This window comes from Carettochelys insculpta, chromosome 1 (assembly GCF_033958435.1).
Source record: "Carettochelys insculpta isolate YL-2023 chromosome 1, ASM3395843v1, whole genome shotgun sequence".
NCBI lineage: Eukaryota > Metazoa > Chordata > Testudines > Carettochelyidae > Carettochelys > Carettochelys insculpta.
This window is the reverse complement of record NC_134137.1, coordinates 20,267,469-20,282,273: the sequence shown is the minus strand read 5'-3', so window position 1 is coordinate 20,282,273 and position 14,805 is coordinate 20,267,469. Positions and strand designations below refer to the sequence as shown.

Sequence of the window (14,805 nt, the reverse complement as noted above, 5' to 3'; positions counted from 1 at the left end):
GGGAGCTGCTGATCAGACATCCAAACCACATGAACAGTCGGATGAAGTTGGTGGTGAATGACTATGGCTTCAATGCTATTCATGTTCGACTCTTCCAGGATGCTAGTGTTCATGGGCCTATCCTCCCAAGGGATATTTAGGAATTTAGGATCCTCCTGAGGCAGGAACAAGATTGAGAGACTGAAAATAAGAGCAAAGCTTGGACCAGGAAAAAAAAAAGTAACTGGTTACTTTATATACCAGTGGAGGTGCATTGCTAACATCAGCCATAAAAACACAACGTACAGACTCGCATTCATTGTAGGGCCAAAAGAGATTCCACTAATTTTAGGCCTGGGAGTCAATGAAAAACTCAGTCTGATGTAGCAGGTGCTCTCACTACAAGATCATTCAGAACCTGGTTGGAGATCCTCAGGCAGGAATATTATGCTCTGTTTCAAGGATTGGGTTGCTTGCATGATGAACGCACAATTCATATGGAAAGGTGACATGTCCACTCAAACTAAAAGCTGAGCATGCAAGAATGAAGGAATGCCTGTAATACAAAAAACTGTAGTGCCAACAGAAGGGGTGAGCTTCCTTGGCACTGGAGAAATGGGATGTCCACCTACACATCTGCTTTGATCCAAGAGAGCTCATTTGTATCCTATATATCTGAGAAGAGTTTGTGTGTGTGTCTGTATGTGTGCCCATCCATCTGTCTGTCTGTTCAAGAACTCGTCCTAAACAGTAAGAGCTAGGGCCACTAAATTTGCTATGCAGTATCCTCTTATCCTAACTTAAAGCGAGGTCGGGGTTTGGTTATGCCAGGATAATGAAATGTGCCTGGAATGGGATTGCTTTTCATAACGCAGTAAGGGTGTGAGCTGCTAGGAGGCAGAGTGACCACAGCAGGTGGCTGCACCAGTAAGGCATTGCCTGGCTGCGGGAGGGGCTCTGAATGCTGCCAGCCACCATCCATGGATAAGGTTCCCATGCTGGCATTCCAGCCCATTGCTCCCTCAGGCACAGCCTTGGAAAGGGGTTGCTCCAAGCAGCTGCCACCAGAGGACCAGCATGGCCCCAGAGAGCCATTGCCACCAGAGCAGCATGGCTCTGGTGAGCCCCCTGGCCATCCAAAACCCCTGCCCGAAGTCCATCACCCTACCCTGAATTCTGCACCCCCTGCCCTGAGACCTCCCCAAACCTCCCATTCCCCTGCCCTGAGCCCCCTACCTCTGCCCCTGACTCCTCAGCTTGCATGCCCTCCCCTCCACCCCAGGCCAGTCCCTGGGAGAGGCCAGCAATCAGGCTATGTGGTTCCAACAGACCCAGACCCAGGCAATGCTGAGCAAGTCTTCTAGTAAGATTATATTTCAAACTACCAACAAGAGAAGAGAGTAGGGCTTGATTTCCAAAAGCACAATATTTTAATAAATTGGTTGCATCTGCAGCATTTTGGCAGCTAAAATTACCTGAAGAAAACTCAAAACTCTTCAAATTTAATTCCTCATTTGGAAAATAAAGATTCTTATGTTATTCTTTGGCATAGTTTCAGCACCAGAAGAGTACCACAAAGCCACATGTATGATCTATGAGCATATTAATGATGTTGACACCTCAGTGGATGACATTGGCTGGAGCTCAACGAATGATGAGCATGATTGTAGACTTTGGGAAGTCCTGGATGTAACTAGACCTGAAAACCTACAACTAAAGAGGAGAATCTTCTGCAGACATGGAATTCCAGAGGAAGTTGTTAGCAATAATTGGTGCCAATTTTCCAGTGCAGATTTTAAACAATATTTTGTGATGAAAACCCCAATCTATGACAAGTCAGAATTACCCTGCTGTTGAGTGGGCTTTGTGGAAAGGTTTATACAGACTATACAAAATGATGGAAAAGATATTCAGCCTGCGAGTGATATGTATAAAGTTTTATTGGTTTACTGAAGTACACCCCTGGAGAGTGGTTCTTCTCCAGCTCAGCTCAGCTGTGAATGGGAAGAAGGGTCAGAACTAATTTACTAGTCATTGATAATTTGCTGAAATCTCAAAACAACATAATCATATGGAAGATAAGACAGTCAGGCTATGTCTACACTAGGGAAAGTGAGTCAACTGCAGATATGTTGATTCTAGCTATGCAATTGCCATAGATAGAATTGTGTATCTGCAATCGATTTACCTGGCTGTCCTCACTGAAGAACATCAACAGGAGAGTTTCTCCCGTCAACCTCCCTTACTCCTCGTGAGAAGTGAGGCAGATGGAGTCAACTGCCAATTTTGCATGTCCCTACCAGATGTACAAAACTGAACCCTGGAAGATCAACCTGACAGGTGGATCTTCTGGGCTAATGTAGGCATAACCTCAGAAGAAGCAGCAGAAAAAGGGCCTGTGATCTTCCATCTCTTAATCCAGTTGACAATATACCTGAGGAATCCCACCTCTAATATCTGTGTCCAAAGAGGTACCATTAATGGTCAACTGTATCCAAAATCTTATGTAGCCCAGGCAGATCAGGAGGACATATGTGATCAAAGGGATCTAAGAGTAATCCTAGAATACTCCAACACATTGACAGTAGATCTGAAGTCTGGCATTTACCAACTGACTGGTTCTTTATTATCAATGCACAAAGGACAAACTGGCAAGGAACAAGAGAGCTACTAAGACTCTACTGAAAGGCTGGTACTGAGACGATCAGAGCAGGAGGTTAAACATCCTGAAAGACTCTTAGGCTTGGTCTACACTAACCAGGTAAGTCGATTGCAGATACGCAATTCCTGCTATGGTATGGCCATTGCCTAGCAAGAATTGACTTATCTGCAATTGACTTAATTGGCCATCTTTCCCACTGACCTCCCTTAGTCCTCCCCAGTATCAAGGAGTATGGGGGTTGACTGCTGACCCCAAATACTTTGATTTTGAACATTTCTACCATGTGCACGAAATCAAACTCCAGAAATTGACCCTGGCCAGGTTGATCTTCTGTGTAATATAGACATACCCATAGAGACTTGCTCACTTACCTCAAAAAGGGGGATCTGGGGAAACTGAGTGGTAAAGACTCACTCCGGAGTGGTGTGCTAGTACCCTTTCCTCTCTAGGTAATTGATGCATTGGGCTTATGGTAAAGTACTGGGTGAGATGAGAATTGAATGTATTTGTCATTAGTTAGCTGTTTACGTGAGAGCTAATGGGGAGCAAAGAGGAGGGAAGATGCAGAAATATTATTGTTCAAGATTGTTATTTAGCGAGGCTCTCTCATAAGGGTAGAATTTTGTGATGTGCCCTGTAAGCTGGGGTTTGAGACCACACTGTAGAACTTAGCCGTAGTTCACCACAGAAGCTCTCTAGTGCCTTGTATTAAAGGTTTTATTTCTTTCTCTTTCACTGGCATGTTGTAATGAGCCTCAAGATTATTGCATGGGGAAAGCACTCCTAGAGGCAAGCTGGTAGTAGACTGGCTCAGAGGAAGGCTAGAGGTGATGCTTTAAAACTGGGATAACCTCTCCTTTAATGCTGAAATTGGTCTAGCTACACAGGGAGCCTGAGAGCAACTGTGGGAAATCTGAAGCAAAATGCCAGCACTGACGAGGTCAGGGACAACTTAACCTCCCTTCCTCAGTTTCCCTATTGCATAGTAAAATATAATGTGTACATGCTTCTGAGCACATCAGCCTTTAATTGATGTTTGTAAACTGCCCCAGTCTTCAGATGTAAGGCATGTTTATGGTTTATTGATGGAAACAAATGTAGAGAAGAATTTCTATATTATTTGCACTCTATAGGAAAAGCCTGACCCACAGCTACTTCCTTTTCTAATACAATTTTTAGTTCATTATGAGAAACAAACAGTGCAAGCTCATATCCTGAAGGGGTTGTATTAGTAGAAAAAAAACCCCTAGCATCTGTTTTTATTCTGGCTTCTGTTTTTACCAATAGATGTAATGGCACATGATTGCTGAGCTGACAGTAATCCAGTTACAAAAGTCTTTGGAGTTACAGCACCAACAAAATTAAACTTGATTAAATCCAATTATGCTGAAAAACCAGACAGCAGCTCTTATCTTCGGGTGAAGCTACTTCTCATGCCCACGTGCAGGGAAGCCTCACCTGGTGTCAGTAGTATAAATGCTCTTTTGTTCTGCCGCAGAGCACCATCTGCTTCTGAAGTCATGCTTAGGGATGTGAGAAATACACTGGGACCAGTTAAGAAGGGAGAAGAGCCTTGCAGGGATTTTCCTTTCCTAGCTTATTAGAGGTCCAACTCAGATCCCAACCCACATTATGCGAGCCACTGTAAATGCACACAGCCCTGAAGAGCTTACCATGTAAAAAAAGCTGAAATGACCTTCATTCTTAAGGTCACTCATACTCTCTGGGATTCCTTATGTCGAGTAGGATTTCCCCTGGGACACCTATAACTGGTAAGTGCAAAGATGAGAAATTAGGCCAATTTTGGCAAGGAACGCTCTCTAGAAGTAGCTGCACGTGAGTCTATCTCCATTGGCGCTGACATGAGTGAAGCCAGTGCAGGCCCAGGGAGGATCCTTAGGTCGGGCTGTCTGGTCTTCTTCATAGAGGCAATGTTTGACCTCAAAGAGTTAGGCACCATTCTTGATGGCGGTAGTCCAGGATACCTGATTCCCTGCCTGGTATTCCCAGGAGTCAGCGTCAATGTTGCACTTTACCAAGGTGTTCTTACAAATGTCTCTGTAGCTCTTCCTTTGCCCACCATGAGACAATGCCCTGGTCCTCAGCTGGATTTGATTGCTTTTCACCAGTTTAGCAATACAGTGCAGCTGGAGAGCCACCATAACGGAGAAGCCCCTGTCGTCCTGAGACAAAAGAGGCCTTGTTTGGTACAGAGGCAGCCAAGATATCTCTGTGCCACCCATTGCCCCCCACCCTTCCCTCTGCATAGCGAATGTGGGTTAGAGAGGCATGCTTGTGTGGAGCAGAGCCCATGGAGTCCTAGTCGAACCTGTGGTAATTCTGGGTCTGCAGCTTGTGAAGTGATCTTTGCTGGAGAGTGTAAGGTGCACAGGGCCTTTCAATTGTAACCCCTGGGGCAGGACACACCTCTTTATTCTGTGTTTGCAGCACACAGTGGCTGGCACAGCTGGGTCTTGGGGCTACTGCAATGCAAACAAATAAAAAAGCCAGTGCTGGGGATTGTGGGAGTCACTTGTGAGGCCAATCACATGTTCAAAAGAGGTAAATTCTGCCCACCTGACAGGTTCTTACCACCTACCTTCCTGGTTTCTCCCTCCCGCCCCAGCATCATCCCACAAGTAACAACCGCAAAGCAGGACATTAGCAACTGAGTGAGGTTAGGAGCCCAAAGCACTGCAGCTGACTGCTGCTTACTAAATGCCTTGTGCTCTGTTGTTGTTGTTAATCAGTAATAACCTGGTGGAGAAATAGAGGGAAGCTCCTCTGCCCAAAGCACCAGTTTTCCTCCAGTAGATGGCGCAGCTCCTCGTTTGAATAATTTGGAAGCACATGTTAGAAGTGTGCAAGAGTTTATGTTTCCTTGAAGTTCAGATTTCCTTCCCAGCATGTCAGTCTTCGTACAGCTAAATGCCAGGAAGATCGATTAGGGTGAGACATAGCTAGAAAAGTCTGTGATAGAGGGTGTCATCCCACTGCATGATTATTTCAGCCCATTGGGCCTAGCACATGCCACCAAGAACCTTCTCCTCAGAAGCGCCTGCTGCCCAGAGCGTGCATTCACTGTGCCAGGCTCAACAGCTCCTCTTGCATCTAGCTGCCCTTGCTCATCCTTTTAGCTTTCTCTTCACCTGGGTTGACTGGCAGAGACTCTGTCCACTGGCTGGTAACCTCTCTGGTGAGTGTGTGCTGTCTGGGCCATCTCCATAGAGGCTGAAGTCTTTGCAGCTCTCAGCCAAGGCAGCTGGCTCTTCAGATCAAGTTCTAGTGCCTTGTGCAGCCCCTCATTCAATTCCCTTACAGGCTGCAACAGCATTTTGCACCTTCCATCATCAGCTCCACATGAGAACAATCTTTGCTTTGCAAGTATAGAGGGGGAAACCAGCCTGATGCTGTTACACCTCTGCAGTCCTAACAGATGAGACACATATTCTCCTTTCTTCTTTAACTCTGTGATAGAGTTTACATCCATTGCCCTATAAATAGCTCAAAGCCTGAGTGCATGCGTATTGCATCACATTCATATTGCCAAATTGCATTCCGCTCTCAGTCTTGAAATACTGAGTCACAGCAGAATCAGACAGGCATGTGATAAGAGCCTTCCTGAGGAGCATCTTTGCTTCTGACATATGTGCTTATGTCTGTGTGCAGCCTGCATTTCATTTTGGGGATCCGAACAAGTTCAAGTCATGGGGGAAATGGCATCCCTTTCTGCTCTGCAAATTCCACCTGGCTTTCAGATAGCTGTAGATCACAGCTCTCTGAGAGGTGTGCTGTCAGATTTTTTAGTAGGGAGGGGCAAGAAGCAGGAAAATAATCAGGTGTCTCAGCTGGCTGGATTTTGCAAGGATTTATATTTTCTGATTTACCCAGTTCAGTGAAATAAAACATAAGAGGAGAAGTGGTCTAATTAATCCATAGAATCTCACTAAATGTGTTGAATAATTTACTCTATATTGTTTGAGCCACTCTAATCCCAAGATATTATAGTAAGGGTATACAGTATATACATAGGGTATACATTGTATATGCTGGAGTTTATTAACATAAAAATCCAGACAGTGATTCTTTGTAATATTGGATTTAAGGCCACTTACAATGCACCCATGTCCATAAGGGGTATTAACTCATGAATCATTAGCACACACACTGCAATGTCTCTGTATATAGTAAATTCCTTCATATCCAGTAGCCCCGGGACTGGGATGTTGCTGGATATTTAAGTATTCTGGATAATAGAGAGGTATACCTAGCAATGCATAACATTAAAGAAAAACAAGAGTAGATATTAAGAAACAAACAAAACATGTATGCAGAGTACTTTATTTACCTACAACCGCAGTCCTGTATGCTGACATTTATACTGTATTTGCGGTATTTATTTGTATTTACTTTCACTATCTTGTACTTCTGGAAAATGTAACTAAAATTTACTTATGGTTAAAATGACAATTATTTGAGAGTTCCAAATGACAGAATGCCAGATATGGAAGCATTTAATGTATTAACAGTTAAGAGAGATTGGCCAGCTTTCTGATTGCAGTTAATTCAGTGTAAATCTGGAGTGTTTCCATCTACTTCATTTGAGTTAATCCAGATTTACATACACCTATATAACTAAGAGGAGAAGTTGAGCTAATACACAACTGTTTTCAGTGAGAAAACATCTTAAGTCCCATTGAAGTCAAAGACAGATTATAGGCCAAATGTTCAACTAGTGTAAATCAGGACAGATTAAAGGCAGTCAGCTGACCACCCCCATTGACTTCAGTTGAGCATCTGACACTGTCTGGTTTCACAGCCAAGGCTCTAGTATGCATTTTAAAGAGTTTAGGATCTGATTCAAAGCCCACTGAAGTCTGTGGAAAGATTCCTATTGGCTTCAATGTGGTTTGGATCAGAATTGTAAGTTGGATGCAGGGTGTTCTCCTTAAAGAGTAATAAATGCAAAACACCGTAGCCTTTGTTAATACAGGAAGTCTTTTAACTTCAGAGTCCCCATCTGGAGAAGAGGTGTTGTACCTACATCATAGTTGCATTGCAATGTTTAATTACTGACTCTGCAGTGACTGAAGAGTCTTACAAGAAAGGTGTTACATAAGTGCAAGTATTTTTAGTATTTATTTGTATTACTGTCCCCACCTGAGCCTGGGATCCATTTAGGCCAGCTGTTGTACAAACAAATGGTAAGAGAGCCCCTGACTGTAAAGACGAAGGATGGGAAGGGAAACTGAGGCAGCAAGCGGTGACATGTTTTGCCCAACCAGGTTTACAGCAGAGCCAGGACTAGAACACAGGTCTGTTCTACCCACTAAATTACACTGTGGTTCTCTTAGAAACTTGTCATTGTAGGTATCTTGGAGCAAGAGACCCAGCCGCAGAGATTCAGCATCACAGCCATTTCCCTCTTTTTTGCTGCTTAGTTTACACTTTATAACCATTTAAGAATTCAGCAGAGGAAGGCGGAAGAGGGACGGAAGATTTAAAGCCCAATCCAGCTGCCACGGAGGTGAAGGGCGATTTCAGTGGGAACAGGAATTGGCCTTTGAAGGTACAGTATTTCCGGGTGTGACAAGGAGCTGTTAATTTTAGTGAGGCCGTAATGCACTGCAACATGAAACCCAGCTACCAGGCCCCAGCCTCTAGCAGCAGTCACATCCCCTGTCAGTGGGCGCTGTGCCATTATTTAAAAATCAATGATATGACAGGTTATCGATTCCCCTCACCCCCAGGCTAATTGCAGAGGGGCCATCAGAGGTCTCCCCAGGGTACAGACTTGGTCCTCTGTTTATTTGCCAGGGCTCCCTCATTTGTCTCCAGCGGTTGGGCACAAACCAACGGGCACCAATTGGGTTGGGGGTGTGATAAGAAAATTTCCCAGGGGGGCAGCTGCTCCTGCTCCAGGGTGTCTGCCTCTGCAGCAGTTGAGAGGGAGCCTGTGAAGACAGAGCTCTGCTCCCAGCCAGGCTGCCACCTGCTGCCCAGGGCAGCCCTCTAGGGCAGGGATGGGGTAAAAATGTCTGCGCTGAGGTGGGGGCAGGGCTGAAACCTACTCACCCCCCCGCCCCATGTCTGAGCATCCCCGCGCTGACCTTGCCTGGGAAGCTGATGCTGCCAGCCAGCCAGCCAGTCTGGGCTCTTGGGAGCAGGCCGGCGGGGAGGGGGGAGGCGTGGTGTGTGGGGAGCAGGAGGCGGTTTCCTGCTTCGCCGCTCCGGCCCGCTGGGGTTTGAAAGGGTGCGTGTGCCAGGCAGCCCAGCGAGGGGAGCTGCCGGCCGCTCGGCTCTGAGGATACGACGAGGAGGGGCGAGGCTGGGGCAGCGCCGCCCGGGCGAGGGCAGACTCCGGCGGCGCGAGGCGGGAGCAGCCCGGGTGCATGCGGCCGGCGCCGCGGAGATCCGGCCGGGATGAGCGGCGGGGAGGTGGTGTGCGCCGGCTGGCTGCGCAAGTCGCCCCCGGAGAAGAAGTTGAGACGCTACGTGAGTAGCCCCGAGCTGCTGCTGCTGCTGCCGCCGCCCGGCGGCGGGGCGGGGGGCCCGGGCAGGGCGGCCCCGGGGCTGGGATCCGGGGCTCCCGTCTCCGCACAGGGCGGGGCCGGCGCTGGCCCCAGAGGGACCCCTGTCCCGGCCGGGGGCGATGCCGCGCGGGACGGGATGGGGGGTGAGTCCCCCGCACCTGCTGCCCAGGCGGCGGGGCTGGCTCCCGGGTGCCGAGACCCCGGCAGGGGCTGGGGCGCTCGGGCGTGGCGGGGCGCGGTGCAGCCCGGGGTCGGGCGGGCGCTGCGGGGCCCGGAGCTGCACGGGCGGGGCACGGCAGAGGCCGCCCTGGGGCACATGCGCCGGGCTCTGCGGGCGGCGGGGCGGGAGTGGCCGGAGCAGTGGCTGGGGCCAGGAGGGTGGTGGCGGGGGCTGGGAGTACGGATGGCTCTCCTGGGACCCGGCTCCCCTTGGAGCCTGCGGGCAGCCAGGCGGAGACAGCAGGGCGCCCGCCTGGGACAAAGCCCAGGGGAAAGGCTCCAGCCCTGGGGAGCAGCTGCACAGCGGGTGCCAGTCATAGAATCCTAGGGCTGAAAGGGACCTCAGGAGGCCATCGAGTCCAGCCCCCTGCCTCAAGCAGGACCAACCCCGACTAAGACATCCCAGCCATGATGGGCCCCTGCTCTGGGGGGGGTCCTTTCTGCCAGCCGAGGTCAGTCGCAGTCTCTGCTGGAGGGATGCGGGCAGCTGGGGTGGGCATGTCTGTGGCTCTGAGATCAGTGAGCTGGTGTGTCTGTGTTAAGGCTGCTGCTGCGACTTCCCCAGGAGCCGGGGAACGGTAGGCTGTGTCTCTGGGCAGTCCAGCACAAAGGAGGATATAGAGAGCCTGGGAACCCGCTACTGGGGCCAGGGGAGATCAAGGGCCATATAAGCCCTACAGATGCAGATCCCTTGGCTCCGCAGGTGGAGGGAGCCTGCCACCTCCACGCAGCACAGCTCCATAGTGACAGACCTGGGATTACTAAGGGAGAGACCCAAATTCTCTGCTGCTGTTGGAAGTCAGAGGAATTAACGTCGGCAGAGAATTTGGCCCACACCAAGGCATGCAGATATCCTTTTATCTATCAGGATATCCTGACAGATGAAAGAAACCCCAATCAATGCACCACTTCCCCTGTGAAGGTGCTTGGTGTTTCTAATGCCTTGCACAAGGAGAAATATTTTTGGGTAGCATCTGAGCCTAGCCCAGGTTCCCAAAGCTTTTTAGGCACTGTAGTGATTTTACACCATGTGGAATGACGATACCCTTTGCTCAGATGCTTCCCTGGGTGAGGAAGCAGTCATAGGAAACGAACACAGTAGCCAAAGGAACTGAGGGTTAGTTTATGTACTTTCTAATGAATGGCTGAGTCCAGTTTAATTTGCTTCTTCCAACATTCACTGTCTGCTGGTTCACATATGTGTGATCTGCAAAAACAACAAAAAAGTTCTTAACTCAGGCTAGCTAACACTCGCTAGCTGGGCTGGTTAAACTGGCAGTGAAGTCTAGGCAAGCTTGGGATAGCATCTCCAGCTGAGGCTGATAGGGATTGTACTCAAGTTGCTAACCTGAATTAAAAGCAGAGCTGCCATGTCTTCACTACTGTTTTAACCCAAGTTCAACACTTTTTTTTTTACCTTAGTTCTTGGTTACCTTCAGTCCCACATCTGTGCAAAGAGCGGCATCTTTTAAACTTTCTCTTATCTTTTTCTATAAGAATGGATCTGAACACCTTTGCCCTGATGTGCAGTGATATTATATCTGGGTAGAACTGGTTTTATTTCTTAAGCTCCCCCCTTGTCATTAGTGTTAATTATTTAACATTCGCCAAATGCTTTGACGACGTAAAGGGCTAGTGCAGCACTGTCATTAGTCATTGAGATCGAACTGTTCCTGCAAGTTGTAAAGAATCTGAACAGCAGATATGCCACACTCTGGACTTATTAAAATAAGTCTCATTGCTTTGTGCTTGCCGTCTGAAGGTGGCTCATGATGGCACCAGTGTGTCCTGGCGTGGCTTTGGAAAGCAGCTTTGTGAAGCTGCTATTGTTGGACTCTGAGACATGTTCCTGGGGCGAATTCAGAGTAAGATTTGCTGACTCTAGTGACAAAAATGTGTCACCTGGGTTTCAGCACTTAGAGCCAGCAGAGCTGTGGGAGAGCAAAGTGGATTCTAGTCTTTCTTAGGCTGCCTCAGCAAAACTATGCCCAAGATTCTCATTGCATGCACCTTGAAAACGTAAAGGACCGTGGGTGCCACTGCAGCTTAATTTGGGCTGCAGCCAGTGTTCCCTGTAATCCAAGAGCTTGGACAGCTGCCCACAAGAGATTTAGGTGCCACCCATTTGATTAACAGAGCACCCACAGAGGGCCGCATGTGCTTCTATTGGTGATGCACATCCACAGCTGCTTTGGTGCAAGTAACAAAATTTATTCTGCCCATAGATGGAAAAAATTAGAGGGAGCCTTGGATGCAACCACTTCATAGAATCATAGAACAATAGAGCTGGAAGAGACCTAAAAAAGCCATCGAGTCCAGCCCCCTGCTCTAAGCAGGACCAAACCCATCAGATCAGCCCAGCCAGGGCTTTGTCGAGGCGAGACTGAAACACCGCCAGGGATGGAGACTCCACTACTTCCCTGGGTAGACCATTCCAATGCTTCACCAACCTCCTCGTGAAAAAGTTTTTCCTAATGTTCAACCTGGACCTTTCCAACCGCAACTTGAGACCATTGTTCCATGTTCTGCCCTCCATGACCACTGCGAACAACCTCTCTCCAGCCTCTTTGCAGCCTCCCTTCAGTAAGTTGAAGGCTGTTATCAAGTCCCCCCTCAGCCTTCTCTTCTGCAGACTGAACAGTCCCAATTCCCTAAACGTTTCTTCGTAACTCATATGCTCCAGCCCCCTAATTATTTTGGTCACCCTCTGCTGGACCATCTCCAGTGTATCCACTTCCTTCCTATAAATGGGGGCCGAGAAATGGACACAGTACTCCAGATGCGGCCTCACCAAAGCCAAATAAAGAGGAATAATCACTTCTCTGGATCTACTGGCAACGCTCCTCTTAATGCAACCTAATATGCCATTAGCTTTCTTGGCTACAGCGGCACACTGTTGACTCATGTCCAGCTTCTCGTCCACTACAACTCCCAGATCCTTTTCTGCAAAAACTTTAATTGTGTAAGCGTCATAGCAAAGATGCGCAAAGAAACAGATATTATTAGTCCCATTTTACAGAAAGGGGAACTGAGGCAATGACTCAAAGCCAAGCAGTAAATGGGTGTGGCAAAGTGGATTTTATAGGTGCTACCTCTGCTTATGCTGGACTATGATTTGATCTGTTTAGGTTCTTCTACCGTACCTGTCACCGCAGTCTGTCACCACCAACCAAAGACAGTGTGATTTGCCCAAAGTCACTGAACAAATCCAATGCACCTAATTCCCAGTCCCACTCTCTGATCACCAGGCATGTTATCTTGGTCTCAATGTAGTCAAACAATTGGATTTTTTTTTTACATAAGATTTCTTAAAAAGATCAAACTTTTAAAACACCAAAGTATTTATTTAGGCTTTTCTACAGATTCATTTTGTGTACTGAGCAATGGAGCTTGCCTTTAGGTTAATGAAGCAAAGCACCATCCTCCTACAAAAATAAACTAATTGACTTACATTGAGTCATCAGTGGCTTTAACGCATCAAATGTCATTAACTGTTCAATGAAAGCGTACTCATTCAGCCTTGTGAATATCCAGCTTGTGCTCCAGCATTTCAGCTTGAGTGAGTAAATCCTTTAAATACAATACACGAGGGTGTAAAATGAAGGAGACAACCGTAAAGATACTGTATGTAGCTGTAAGGGTGCCTTTCATGCAGCTAGTTCCCAGAGCACTTTGTGAACCACATCTGTTTTAGAAAACACCCTTCCTTGGAAATGCAGCCGTCTCTGGCCTGAAATGCTATAGTTTTCCACAGCATACAGCAAGGCTACTTGATGTTTGGAAGATGGGATGTGACAAAAGGAGCTGTAAACAAATGTAACTCAAGGGAATACCAAGTTTCCAGGGCTGGAAGTTAGACTTGGATTCCAGTTCTAGTGTTGGGCAGAGAGTCACTGTGGCCACAGTTGCCCAAAGTGGCCACTGATTTTTTTTTTTTAATATGTTCACTTTTGGGTGCCAATCAGTGTTTCCTGTAACCTGAGCACTTGGGCAGCCACCCAGAGAGTTTCATATATGCTGCACAGCTAATTAGCAGATCGTCCACAGCCACCCACAACCAGCATCACGTTTCTACTGGTGGTGCACATTTCCATATGCCTTGGTGCACATAATAGAATTCCTTCCACCCATGGATAGTAAAAATTAGAGGGAACTCTGGTGCCCATCTTGAAACACTTACGGCTGATAGTCAGAAATCCTGAGCAGTCGCAGATCCCATTGATATTCAGACCCGGATATGCAATGGCATTTAAGCATCTTAATCTCTTTGAAACTCATGGCAGTGAGGAGCCTCAATACCTTTATGGGTCTGGGCCTCACGGTTTCCAGCTGAGAGTCCAAAAGTTAGTAACTGGTTTGGAAAATATTGGCCGTAGCCTTTTAAAAAAATGTTCAGGCATCTGTTTTCCAATTGTGTGAAATGGTGGGTCTAGTGTGTACCATAAATATCTGACAAGGGCTTGGAGAGGTGTAACGAATTGCGTGTACTCGAGATCCTCGCATGGAAGGCGTTCAATTACCCCTCTGTATCATCTGCACATAATGGAGGAGAGCAGAAGGACCATCAGGAATCTGAGGGTAACATCTCTGCTCTTGTAAAATGAGCTCAGTAATGAACACAAGCAGCCAGGACCTCCGGTTTCCATCTCCTTGGAAACACACAGCTCCAGCCACAGAGGTCCTCCACCAGATTGGCTTGTGTATTGATTGAGAGGGAAGAGCACCCCCTGTTGAAGTAACAGCATCACTACCTCTGTTACTGCCATGACTTAACACTCTGAATTCAGATCACCGGCGAAGCTCACTGAAATGCCATCAACTGGGATTTGGCTCATTCAGGATTTGACTGTATTGACCCAAGAAACTGTCCCATAAATTTTCTATTTATTGTTGGAGGTGATGAGAAACCCTCTATAAGTGTGTCCCTTCCATAGGTGTCCAGTGCAGGTAGGAGGCACGATGTGACCTGTGGAAGTAGTACCAAACAACGATCCTGATCTCTGTAGATTTGGTGGCACTCTTGGTAATAGTGGGCAGTGCTAAACCCAGGGACCTATCCAAATGTCACCCTGTACAGTTTCATAACTTCCTTCCACGTTCAGCGATGTAATGATATGCCTCTTCACATCCTTCCTAAGAGCATGGTACAGTGAGGCTGTGCCTGGTCCACAAGCTGCTGTTTGACTTGAGTGTCAGCTGTATTTCTATAATGGGGGTTTGATACTTGTGGGTTGTTTCTATGCAAATTGCTGTGAGATCCCTTTGCACTAAAGGTGCTGTATGAATGTAAAAATCAGAATCAGAAGTTATAGTTCTTGTCTCCCATCCTTTGTCTTGCCTGTTTAGGCTGTTAGCGTTTTGGGGAGGGCCTGTGGCTGTATTTATACAGCCATTAGCACAATGGGGGCCTGA

At 47.4% G+C, this 14,805-nt stretch overlaps 1 protein-coding gene across 2 annotated transcripts in view; it reads left to right on the top strand.

Moving 5' to 3' along the window:
• Window positions 1-8,897: 8,897 nt before the first annotated feature.
• The window catches only part of GAB2 (GRB2 associated binding protein 2), a 185,062-nt gene continuing 179,154 nt past the window's right edge, over window positions 8,898-14,805 (top strand). Inside the window, exon 1 of one of the 2 annotated variants that reach the window (XM_074983300.1) lies at window positions 8,898-9,136. In XM_074983300.1, the coding sequence (XP_074839401.1) occupies window positions 9,065-9,136 (72 nt within the window). In that variant the 5' untranslated portion in view covers window positions 8,898-9,064. Of the gene's footprint in view, window positions 9,137-11,826; window positions 12,356-14,805 lie in introns of those variants that run through there. The other variant, XM_074983307.1, reaches the window with a different exon arrangement.